General features: G+C 50.4%; 1 protein-coding gene across 3 annotated transcripts in view; it reads right to left on the bottom strand.

Annotated features, from left to right (window-relative positions):
• PDE8A (phosphodiesterase 8A) overlaps positions 1-13,172 on the bottom strand; it is a 191,136-nt gene that overhangs the window by 141,216 nt on the left and 36,748 nt on the right. For 2 of the 3 annotated variants that reach the window (XM_059912382.1, XM_059912384.1), the window contains exon 1: positions 6,099-7,011. The exons of the other annotated variant lie outside the window; for it this stretch is intronic. In XM_059912382.1, the coding sequence (XP_059768365.1) occupies positions 6,099-6,317 (219 nt within the window). In that variant the 5' untranslated portion in view covers positions 6,318-7,011. Of the gene's footprint in view, positions 1-6,098; positions 7,012-13,172 lie in introns of those variants that run through there. 3 annotated transcript variants of the gene reach the window in all.

The raw sequence follows: 13,172 nt of genomic DNA on the forward strand, positions 1-13,172 counted from the left end.
AGAAACTGCAACACAAAACTTGTCAAAACAGCTCTCTGACAAGATATTCCACCACTCTTCTTACCAGAGCAGAACAAAAGTAGAACAGAAGGACGAGATCCAGGAACACTGCTCAACCCTGACACGGCCAAAATGAGAGGCAAAAGCTTTACTAATCACTCCACAGATTAATCACTGGCTTCAGGGTATTTTGGCTTTTTGTTAAAACATATAACAACACACCCCAATAATTTTGGTTAAATTTAAACAGGTGAGATAGACCCACGGAATATGAATAAAAGCCCTTTCAGCCTTAGAGACTGGTGTATTTATCCAAACATTTACTTAGTATGCCAAACACTTGGGGAACTGTAATGAAACTAGGACACAGTCCTTGCCCTCAAGCGGCCTAGAATCCAGCCGGAGGCTCAAAAGAGAAAACCGAGCCCACAAGGGCTATAGGAGAAAGTCCCAAGAGCAGAGGAAAGAGTGCAAGTATAACCAGGGCCTCAAGAAAGATTTCAGCTGGGCCTAAGTCTGGGAGGATATGTATGTGCAGAACTGTGGGCAGAAGAAGGGGGCGAGGGGCTGCACTCCAGGCTGGCTCCTATGGAGGTCCTGGCTAAGGAAGGCTACCTGCAGCCTGAGCACGAGGGAGAGGAAAAAGTACCCCTGAGGGATGCCTGCCAACTCATTTTAGAGAGTGAAGAGGACAGATCAGAGGGCCTCACAAAATGCCTGACTTGAGGAATTAACTGGGACAGGGCTGAATATGGCTGTGACTTCCACAAACATGGGAACCTAAGGTAGGGCTGGAACCAACTGCCCCAGTAAGTCAAGACTCAACAAAATCTTAATAACACAGATTCAGGATGCCTGCTTAAAACCCAGGTGGACCTGCGATGTCTGTCGCCTAGCAGAAGGCCACAGAATGGTAGATGTAATAGAGACAGGTGGTTCTCAGAGCACCAAGCCAGGAGATAAGCACCAGGAACAATGGCTTTGAATCCCAGCCTAACTGTATGGCCTTGGGTGAGTTCCTAACCTCTGGCGCCTATCTGCAAAGGGAAATGACACTAGCCACCTCACAGGGTTGAAATGAGAGAACATCTGAGAGGCATCCAGCACAGTGCCTACCACGTAGGAGGCATCAAGGAAAGGGGGATATTACTCGTATGAACAGTCTGCTGTCTAAGAACTTCAGAGTCCAATGCCGCCTACCATCCCACTGTGTTGAGAAACCAGGCTGAAGCCACTGTCTTTGGATACGACCAAGGGCTTACTCATGTCCTAAGCAACTTCTCCCTCTGTTCTTTGATTTCTTTTTATGTTAATTTTTAAAAATACTCTGCCCATTAAGGCATTTTAGGTTATTCTGAGATGTCTGCCTCACCCTGTGGCCTCACATCACAAACCTTCCCCTACTGAAGAACCCAATCCAAACAGGCAAGCCGTCCAAGGGAAAACCAGTGTCATAAGCCACTTCACAGGGAACATTTGTGCCAGAAGGGACCACAGGCCCCATCCCAACACTCACTTCAGCAAGGACAGGGCCAAGGCCAGCCCAGGGCAGGTCTCAGCTGATAGAGCTGTGACATTCATAACATCACTCTTAAGAACCAAACTTAAAGTTATGGTGGTAATGATATTAAGCACTAAAAACCATATATAATACAAAGCATTTTATGTATATAATAGGCATTCAAGAAAAAATTTAAAAGCAGTTATCTTTACAGCTAGGCCTGGCAAGATAATGAGATTCTATACACCAAAAGGCATAAGAACACAATGATGACAGAACTCACAGCCCATGAGCTCAAGATAAAATTATAGTCACTATTTCAGGAACAGAAAGTTGGGTCTCGGGGCTTCCCTGGTGGTGCAGTGGTTGAGAATCTGCCTGCTAATGCAGGGGACACGGGTTCGAGCCCTGGTCTGGGAAGATCCCACATGCCGCGGAGCAAGTAGGCCCGTGAGCCACAACTACTGAGGCTGCGTGTCTGGAGCCTGTGCTCCGCAACAAGAGAGGCCACGATAGTGAGGCCCGCACACCGCAATGAAGAGTGGCCCCAGCTCGCCGCAACTAGAGGAAGCCCTTGCACAGAAACGAAGACCCAACACAGCCAAAAAAATAAATAAATAAAAAATAATTAAAGGTGCTAATTTAAAAAAGAAAAGAAAGTTGGGTCTCATTTTCTCAACCACACTTTCACAGGGAAACTTTCAGTAACTCCAGATAATCTACCAAGGGCCGGTGACCCCTAGTTGCAGGGGTGGGGGGTCACTCAGGTCACACACAAAGAAAAATTCACTTTCTTTTAGGAAAATATAAAAATTTGATTAATCCACGCTGTATGTTAAGAGCAGGCAACAAATTTTATTCCATAGCTGGAAACACCAAGAAACCACTAAACTTTGGTGGACTAGGGTGGGTAATTTCACCAGTTTTGTGGAGGATGGTGGGCTGGCAGGGAAAAGGAGGGAGGAAGACTAGGAAAAAGGGGAAGGTGGTGAAAAATAAGGGAAAACTAGGTGGGGGGGGGGGAAATGACACAAGCAAATACTAGAGATAGACAAATGGAGAATCGGTCTGAGAGCTGAAGGCAGTAACCCCTGGTTAGAGGTTAGCATGTGGCCACGCCATCATCTGTCACCTGTTGTGTTCTGCCCACCCAGCTGCACTAATCCTTAAATCTCTACAGGGAAATCTACTAGACTCACCAGGGTGGAAATATATTATTCCCTGAGCACAAATGCTCAGGAGCATTACCAGAGACTTCCAAAAACCAAATCTAAATTCTACAGCCTCCACTCTAGTTAAAACTGGTTTCTATTTCTCCTTTATATGGGCTGGCCGGATTTTCCACTTCTACAGCCTAGTCCACACAATTCTCCAATTCAACCAATGTCTGTGGAAGGCCTACTGTGTGGGGGGACACAGCAGGGAACAAAACAGACGTGACTGCCCCTCACAGAGCTGATCAGTGACACACGATGGGGAGGGCATCCATCTTTAGCAGTGCACTGGGTGTTTGCAAAAACGGAGGGAGGGTGAGCGTAGGGTCTACTCACACAAGTCTTTCAAGGGCAACTGAAAGTCCTAGCTAAGGAAAGGGAAAACGGAGTAAATCTAAAGACCGACAAGAAAATGTTAAATGTTACAGCTAAAGTGCACCCTGATACAAAACAAAACTGTAAGTGTTCAAACTGAACACAGCATTCATTATCCGTAACCACATAGGCTATAACTCCTGAAATGGATAAACAGCCAGAGTATTTTTGGTAATACTTAAATAAGTTCATAAAGATGACCCAGCCTAATGTATTACAAGATCCTAAAGTACCTTTGGAATCATTAAGAAGCAGATTATGTTTACTGAGTTTTACCGTTAAGTATATTTCTTGTACTTTGAATATCGGTATCTCATGTTAGGAATCGTGTCTTAACATGTGGCCTGTCTAAGATATACCTCAACAAATGGGCTCCATAATCAAACACGTTTGGGAAATGTTGCACACTCTAAACACCACTTGGAGATTCAGAGTGTACTTTAAGAAATTAAGCTTTCTGACAAATCCTGTATGAAAGAAATCTGCCAAACTTAGTCTGAGCCAGTATTTCCCAAACTAATTTGACCATAGACACTTTATTCATTTAATACTTATTAACAGTCCACAAATTGCTTCATGGAACACATGTGGGATACTACGCTACAGGTGTAGGAGATGATTAATCCGAAAATGCAATTGATTATCAATCTCCCAAGCATTCTGATGAACTGGTGTTTACTATATGCTATAGAAATACAAAAACTTCCCCAATGAATTTCTGACTGGAATTCACTCAACAATAAGCTGACTTACTATATTTTTAAGAAAAAATATTTTTAATGAACTAAAATTGGATCTTGATATGTTAATATAAAGGAATTCAAATTCATTATATAATAATTTTACTTTGCTAAATTGCTGAAAGCTTATCTTCTCTAAACATGGGTTTTTAAATTTCCAGAGTATACTCTGGAATATCTTAATTTCAAAAGATTCATTTCCTTAAAGAAAAAATACTGAACTAAAAAAATGCTGATATTTACCTCTGCCTATTACCTGATATGCCTAGTTACAAATATCTGTAACTGAGATGTGGTATCAACATATATAGTTCATGAATAACAAGCATGGGACTATTATTTCTATGGTTGTGGGGTTATTTATAATTTGACTCCTCCTCCTGAAAAACCTAACCTTAAAGCCTACATTGGAGGTTTTATGGAATCCAATTCCAGTGACTGAAAGAAAAACTTTCATCATTCAGTTAACAACAAAAATAAAACTCAACAAACATTTATTTAGCACCTACCATATGCATGCCAGTGGATTAAGCACTGGAATGATGAATGTATTTTTCTGGACCCCAACTCAAGACAATGGTCTGACAATGGGCAGAATACTTGAGACTATTAGAAACTCAGGGGACCTCTAGACAACGTGGATGGCAGAAGAGCAAGCTGCTACACTGGAAATGCTTACAAGACACCTGGGTGAATTCAGGACAACTGCCCCAAAAAGGCCAATAAGGCACAAGGGCCTCTTTCTTAAAAAGCTACGTTAGTGACTAAAAGTTTAATATTACTTAATGCAAGATAACCAATATCAGATTTGGGTCAAAAACTTGAAAGCTGTTACAGCTTCCATATTCAACTTCACCTGTGACGTCTTTTTTTTTTTTTTTTTTTTTAAAGCCAGTTAGGTAGCTTAACGTACAAGCATTACAGTGACATTAAGAGCAGCTTAGGTTAATAGTTTAAAACTATCACAGGTTTCTACAAAGACTCTGTAAGAGAAGGAATCCAAATCTGATCATCAGAATGAATTTGAATTTTCAGATAGCGCAAGACAGGGGGAGAAATCACTTCATCTATGTTATGCAACGCTGAAAAAGACTTTTCACTTTTATAGAAAAGGCATGATGACTGCTAGAAATTTAAGACAGAAAGTGAACCAATTTCTATCCCTCTAATTTGGGAGGTCTAGCAGTACTCAATAAGCAAGAAAATCAAGACAGTTTCGCAAATGACTCTTTTAAGCAGCAACGAGAGGGATGATCCTCAACAATCTGCAGCCATACATACAGGAATATTTTCCCCTAGTTTAATAACACATAAACAAACGCGTGAATTCCAGCTCTAAAATTTCAAGTCAGAGAACCCGAAAGCTGCTGCAGTCTGTCCTCATGAACACTTTTTTCCTTTTTTTAAAAAGGGAAAATACCTTCCCTTTAGAAAACCTTAACAAAGACTAAGCCCAGAAACTCTGACAAAACACAGCCAAGGCAATAGGCGCTGGAGAAGACACGCAATTTAAAAACACAGTCACAAACTGTCCCAGTAAGACTGCTTAATAAAAAATTAACTTTGTCCTGCTGAATGCTTCAAAAATCGCGTTTCTGATACTATTTTCTAATTACATATGCTTCAAGTACAACATGCATGCTAATAAACGTGAACCTCAAATACATGTGCAGTGAAGCAAAGCTGATGTTCCAGATTACATTTAAATAGTCCCAAAGAAAATGGAAAACTGCAACTGCATGCTTGTGCAAAGCTGACACAGGGAAAACGCAACATGGTGGTAGGGTCCAGTACCCCGGCTTCACAGTGCTGGCCGACCTTCCCTTTCCACCACGAGAACCAAAAGAACAAAGTTCACACTGATTTAACGTTCAGGGTCCCGCCAGAGTATCCTGGGGGGGGGGGTTCCTCTGTACCCGCTGTTTGGTAGGTAATGGATTCAAGCGCCTGGGTCAAGTTCACAGCGGTCCCTCCTGCTCGACACGTCGGGTCGGATGTGTCCCAGGAAACGACGCCCGCGGCTCGGAAAGCGTCCTAAGCACAACTCTACCAAGCACGGTCCCCAGGACCACGGTTGGTACGCCTCCGGTCGCTGCCCTGGCAAGACGGTCCGGTGGCGTCCGTCAAAGTCATCCAAAGCCGGGCGACAGGGCACCGCGAGCCAGGAGGGAGCCCCACCCGTCCCTGAGGGAAAGCCGCCGCGCCGCGGGGCCCGAATTTCACCGCGGACCGCAGCCTTGGAGGCCCCGCCCGCCCGGCACCCCTTACCGTATTGCCGTTGCCGCTGCCGCTGCCGCCGCTTGGCTCGGACTCCACGAGGCTGGAGCCGCAGGACCGGGCTGAGGCGGCCGTCGTCTGGCCGGGTGGGAGGCGCGGCACGCCGGGCTGCAACGGCGGCGCCGTGGGGCCCGGCGCGTCCTCGGCCTCGTTGCCGCCGTGGTACACCGCCCGGCTCTCGGAAGCGTGGATGCTCGGGGCACAACCCATGTTGGCGGCGGCGTCGCCGACACGCTGGCGGGCAGCCGCGAAACGGTCAGTAAACGGCCAGCCCGGCGCCTCGCGGACGCCTGGGCGGGCGGGCTGGCGGGCGGCGGCGAGCGCGGGTCTCGCGCCAGGAAGTGCGGCCGCCCCTTTTTATCGCGGTGCGGGCGCAGCGGCTGCAGCGGTGGGGAGCGGGCGGTGGGGCGGGCAGAGCACCGCGGCCGCCCCTCCGAACATGCCCTTCCTGAAGCGGGAGCCGCTGGCCACCTCCCTCACATCGCCGCGCTCGCCTCGGCCGCGCCGCGCTTCCGGGGAATATCGGGGGAGGAGATTTGAGCTCTCTCGACCCGAGAGCAGGCGAGTCCGCGCCGTGGAGCGGCGCGACCCCCGAGGGAGGTGAGCTCCCTGCTGCGCCCCTCACGGCCCCGTTCCCGCTCCGCGGCGCTGCAGCCGCCGACTCTCGAGGCTCGGGCAGCCACGCCGCTCCGCCTGCCGCCCCGCGAATAAATGCTCCTGGTCCGAGGGCTGGTGGCAGAGAAAGCTAGCCTAGATCTCTCGCCGTTGAGGGGTAGGGGCCGGAGGAAGCCGGTCGGGGCGGCGAGGCCGCGTCCGCCCGGGTAGGGAAGGACAGACCTCGGCTCCAGTCGGATCTGAAGCCGTGCCGTCGAGAAGCGCTGAAGCGGCGGCGCTCACCCGAGAGCTGCGGGCGGAGCGGCTCCGGCTCCGTTTCCCGGGCCGGGTCTTCCCGGCAGCACGCCGCGCCCAGCCCCCAGCGGTGACCTCCAGCGGGTGGTGGCGTCAATGCAAAGCAGCTGGGGCGCCCGCCGCCTCCTCCCGGCCCCTCCCACCACTGAGCATGCGCGGACACGATGGGTAGGGGCGCGCTGCCCGGCTTGGGGAGAAAGACTTGCCCAAGGCCACACACAGCCACCCCGGGCCTGTGGGTTCTGACCTCGGGCCTGCGGCCACCAAAACCCAGGCCAAAGGGTTCGAATCCCGGCTCCGTAACCTAGCAGCTGCATGACTAATAGATAATTAGAGATAACGGTCATTATCTCTGAGCCATTAAAGAGGCCAGTGGAAGGACCGCTGTTTCGGGTGGCCCCAGGCAGGTGGGGTCCGGGCGTCATTGTCGGGGGCCGCAGTCCTTGTGCGTTCCCTCTCGCGCCAAGACCTGGAGCACCATGCCCGCCTACACAGGCGACTGGGAGGCTGTGATGCTGGGATGCTAAGAAGCTACATTTAGTGGCAAGCTGGGGACGCCGTCCTACTCTCCTATTAACCAAAGGACGGGGCGCCCAAGACCCCAAAGGCTCCTTGCTTGCGGGAGCAGAACCAGGCGTCCGCCGTGCCGGGCGAGGCCTGTGATGACGCGAGACGCGTTGGCAGAACTACACCCCACACATATCGCCAGCAGCTCGCTGTGTGACCTTGAGCGAATCACTTAGCCTCTCTGTGCCAGGGTCTCCTCCCACGATCAGCTAGAGGGTGGCACTCCTGGGCGTCCATCAAGTACCCCGGAGCAGCCCACCTCGGACCCGCCCTTTCTCCCGCCCTCCCTGCGCTCCCGGTCAGCCGAGACCCCGGCGCGACGGGTCCCTTTCCTCTCCCGCCGTCTACACCTTTCCTAGCGCGGCCCTGGAACGACCCTGAGGTGCTGCGGCTCCCGCCTGCGGCCCGGCTACTGTAAAGACCCGGACGCGTGCTCCGGACTGGAGTCCCTGCTGCGTCGCTGAGACTGCCTCACGGGCTCAGGCGGCGGGTTCCCTGCGGCGGCTCGGGCTTCAAGACGAGCCTAAGATCCACAGCCCTGGCGCCCCTCGAGCCGGGATATTCCGGGACGGAGGTGCGCACCGGGCAGTTTCCCAGGGGCGGCAGAGCTGAAAGGCCGGGTAACCCGAGGGCAGTTTTGTACTTTTGGCCCTCTTTACTAGCCAAGTGGGCCCAAACCACTGGCACGTGACTTACATTATCAAGTTTAAGCACATTTAACAATAATCTTATGTGTGCCTCCCTGCCTTATAAAAGTACCAGCGGCTCAAAGAACATGTCTTGAAAGACACAGAAAAAGATTTTTACCATCAATTGTAGTGTTTCCTGCCTCTGTTTTGCTGGTTTTCGAACGTAATTTTTCCAGGCAGAATCTGCACTCTTCTAAATAAAGAGTAATTGGTGAAGAAAACGCTCTGAAAACACCTCAGAGTGCTTGAAAGTCTATCTCAGGCCCTCTGTCCTCCCCTCCCCGCCTCACTGAGAAGCCCGGCCTTGATGACTCCTGGCACTGACCTTGCCTCCTCCAGGGGCTTCAGGCTGCCCTCTTGGCTCCCCTTCCCAGGCAGGACCTCGGTGTCCTGGAATCACCCTGGAAATCCTTGAGCCCTGCTCTAATTCGGGGTGGGGACCCTTATCCCCAGCCCCGCCTCGCTGGCCTCCTGCGCTGCCCTTTGCTGTCCTGAGCTGGACTCTTGCCCTCTCTGTTGCCAGAGAACTGTTGGATAGCAGCGTTAACTGATTTCCAGCTCTGCAACTTGGAGACCCTAGACTTAGAAAGCTAAGGCTAAGAACAAAGCAGGAGCAGACAGGAACGGTAGGAGTCGTCCACCCACTTCTGGGGTCACAAGGAACAACCGCCCACTCACTTTCATCCATACTCTGGAACTCAGCCTGGGACACTCCAGGAAGTCACAGTCTCTCCCCGCCACCCCCCATCTCAGCTTCAACTGCCTAACATCAGTTCCACCCCACCCCTCCTTCCCTGGCCATAATCTGCACCTTGAGGTCCCTGAACACTTCTCTACCCAGTTTCCCCAGACCTCAGTAACAGGGGATGCAAAAGGGGTCACAATGACAGAACTAACCCAAACCTCACTGGCATGTGCCACCCACTGGCTCACCCAGGACTCCTGAGCCTCTATGAAGAATCCCACCCTGTGGGGTATGCAGGGAGCTCACGAACAATCCCACTCCTGCTGCAGGAGAGGCACCCCAGCCAGGGGGGTACCTGGAAGTTCCATGGCACGCAGGAGAACGTACTCCCCCACCACCCCGAATCCATTCCCCCAAGCAGAGTTGCTTGACGCCCACCAGGCTCAGAATTGCAGTTGAAGGTCAACTTCAATTTGGGGTTTTCTTTAAGATTTTTTTTTTTTAATGTGGACCATTTTTAAAGTCTTTATTGAATTTGTTACAATATTGCTTCTGTTTTGTGCTTTGGCTCCTTGGCCGGAGGCAAGTGGGATCCCAGCTCCCCAAGCAGGGATCCAACCGGCACCCCACCCCACCCCCATAGCCCTGCACTGGAAGGCGAAGTCTCAACCACTGGACCGCCAGGGAAGTCCCCTCGACCAGTTCTTACTCTGAGGTCTCAGGCATGAGGTCAGTGGGGCCGGGAAAGAAGTCACCCTAGGGACAGAGGCCAGCCTGGGCCCCCACCCACCCACTAGCACAGGCCATTCCCAGGAGACTCCTCAGTCCTCATGGCCGCTCCACCAGTTCATGAGAGACATGAAGGTGCAGGGTCCCACACAGCTTTATTCTATCTAAAACCCAAACCGACTGCGTTTCCACACCTCTTACACCTAAGCTGATCCTTTTTACAACCAGTGCTCCCTCCTGGCTTTATTTCCTCCTCCACCTAGGAGTCAGCGTTCAAAGACTGCTATTGGCACTCAGTTTTCTACTCCTCTCCTTGCCTTCCCCATTGAACTGGACTTGAAGCAGCCACAAGTGGGAGAGATCCTGCACCCTGAGGTGTGAATCCCAACCCTGCCATACATCCTCTCTCCAAGCTGCTTTCCTCTACTGTAAATCTAGGATTAAGGATATCTACCTCTCAGGGATTAAATGGGCTGACATCAGATGCCTAGAATAATTACTGAGCGCCTGCGTCTCAGCTCGCCACCTCCTCCTGGGTCCTTTCAACACCACTTTCCTCCAGGCCTCCCGCCAGACTGCCAGAAACTGCTGGAGGAAATGAAATGACCCCGAGGTTCAATACCCCTACAAATCTGTGGCATCAGACTTCACCAGGTTCATTTCTCTAGCTTTCAAAATTTTGTACAATGTAGTTTTTTTAATGTCTTTATTGGAGTATAATTGCTTTACAATGTTGTGTTAGTTTCTGCTGTATAACAAAGTGAATCAGCTGTACATATACATATATCCCCATATCCCCTCTCTCTTGCGTCTCCCTCCCACCCTCCCTATCCCACCCCTCTAAGTGATCACAAAACACCGAGCTGATCTCCCCATGCGATGCAGCTGCTTCCCACTAGCTATCTATTTTACATTTGGTAGTGTATATATGTCAATTCTATTCTCTCACTTTGTCCCAGCTTACCCTTCCCACTCCCCGTGTCCTCAAGTCCATTCTCTACATCTGCGTCTTTATTCCTGTCCTCCCCCTAGGTTTGTACAATGTAATTTTTAAATTCTTTTAAAATTACACATTTTATAATTTACACATTAATACGTGCTAGAAAAATAGTAAAAAAAAAAAAAAATCAGACTTAGCCGAAGTATATAAAGTGTGCAGAGGCAAAGGAAAGTCTCTCTTCCTTCCCCACTCCCTTCCTTCCGTAGAGGTAACTACTGTTAACAGTTTGGACCATATGCTGCCAGACCTGTTTCTATGTTAAACATTACACACAGACACACACACACACACAGACACACACACACACACACAGGTATTAGGATATCACAAACAGGGCTGCCGTGAACATCCTTGAATGTATCTTTTTCTGTAAGGTGGACTCCTCAAAGTTGAATTGCTTGGTGAAAAGGTATGTACCCCTCACCCCACCCCAGCTCCAGAAGGGATGAGGGGAAATGAAAACATAGAGCCTGGCTGCGCTGAGGGACTGAGAAGGGGGAACTCTTTGGACCTGCCCTCTGCTCCTGGATAAGGGGGATCCAGCCACCCCCAGACGCAAGGCCTCTGTTGATCATCCTCTCCAGGCCCCTGGCCTCCTTATCTTTATTTCTGTCTGTACTCCCAAGCCTTTAGTAAAGTGTTTGAATGTTGCAGCCTTTCTCAGATAAGGGAGGGACTGGATGATCCACCCCTAGGCCAGAACTGTAAGGAGCGAGCAGCACTTCCTATAGGTGAGAACAGTAGAGAGAAGCCCCCAGATGCTGTCCCCTCACTCCAGAATTCAGACGTACACCTGCATTTCTCTCCTCTATTTGGCTCCAGACCTTGGTACTCGTGGTTCTCCTGGAGCTCAGGACTGACAACCTAATGTGGACCCCCTTCCTCAAAATGACCTTATTAGCTGCTGCCATCTCAGACTCCTCCACTCCCAACAAGGAGCTCTGCCCCCAGTGCCAGCTCCCTGGCTCCATCCACACTTTCCCACCAGACCAGGGGGTCATATCCTCTCCCACCTACTGGAGAAAGTCCCAAGTTCCTAACATTGCTGTATTTGGTTGTACAGGTCAGAGCCCAACTCCACTAGTTCAGCCAGGGTAGGTACTTATTGCTTCATTTCCCAAGAATACAGGAAGGGAAGAATACAGGGACCCAGATGCCACTAGGACCCGTCTCACAGTCCTGACACCTCAGCTCTCCAGATGCAGTTTGCTGTGATGCTGAAACCATGGCCTTTGGGAGCCCCAGTCTCTACCTCCACAGCCCCACAGCAACACCGTTGGTTTCCACAGCACAGGACCTTCCTTGGCCCAAGTTCCTAATTTGGAATGTCCCTAATCCCAGGCCCCCATCACAGGGCCCCATGCTTACAAGGGTCCCAATCTCGGTTTAATGCTCAGCTGTGACCATCTTAAAATTCTTAATAAGTGTTGAACAAGGAGCCCCATATTTTCATATCACACTAGACCCCACAAATTCTGTGGCCGGTTCTGCCTACCTCCTCTGAGAAGTGCACTGTCCAGGTGTGTGCAGGGGAGAGAAGTATGGGGCAGTGCGGGGGAGGAATTTGGTATCTTGGGGGAAATTCACAGGGTCTGCCCTGCAGGTCATGTTGTTATTTAATAACAACAGTCCATGCCTCCCTCTACCCTGGACCCAGCGCCCCAGCCCTGGCTCAGTCCCTGGCCTCACTCCACCTCCCGGGTAGGTGGGACCGGCCTCAGGTTTCCCCTGGAACGGCCTTCTCAAGAAGCAGGTCACAGGGGGTCAAGTGACACGCCAAGGTCACACAGCTGGATGGGGCACAGCCAGGAATCATGAAGTCCTCCAGCTCTTGCTCTTTCCCTGGGGGCTCATCCCAACCCACCCAGCCTCCCAACTGCCCAGCCTGTGGCTCTCAGCCAAATTCCACCTGAAAAGAGCACTTGGTTTCTGGGGGCCAGGATCACTGTTGACTGCCCCTCCTTCAGGGCAGGAGCAGGGGAGCAACACAGGGTCTCTTGGCCCGGAGGAGGAGAGCAGTGTGTCCAGACAGCCCTGCGATGGGACCTGTGACAGCGATGACACCGGCAAGCCTGTGTTAGGCTCTCTGACAAGCACTTCACGTGTGTGAGCTCACGTATTCCTCATAACAGCCCCATAAGTGCTTACTATTGCTCCTCCCACTCCCCTACCCGTGCCCCCATTTTACAGATGAAGACACAGGGTTTTTAAAACGAGGGCTGATGCAAGTCTTTAATAACCCAATACCCACCCTTTACAAAGGCTCTTAAAAACAGAAGATGCTTCTTTACTACAATGAAGCATATTTATTTCCAGCTAAGAGCTTTCAAGATATTTAATAGTGAAGCACTAGAACACTCCCCAGGGCTGGGACTCAGCGGGTCTACTCTAAAGAGTGCCCCAAGACCAAGAAGCACTTGACTAGAGCATAATTAATGGATTCAGAAATAAAACGAAAGGCAACAACCATTGCTGCTACTATCCAA

Source organism: Balaenoptera ricei, chromosome 2 (genome assembly GCF_028023285.1).
Source record: "Balaenoptera ricei isolate mBalRic1 chromosome 2, mBalRic1.hap2, whole genome shotgun sequence".
Classification (NCBI taxonomy): domain Eukaryota; kingdom Metazoa; phylum Chordata; class Mammalia; order Artiodactyla; family Balaenopteridae; genus Balaenoptera; species Balaenoptera ricei.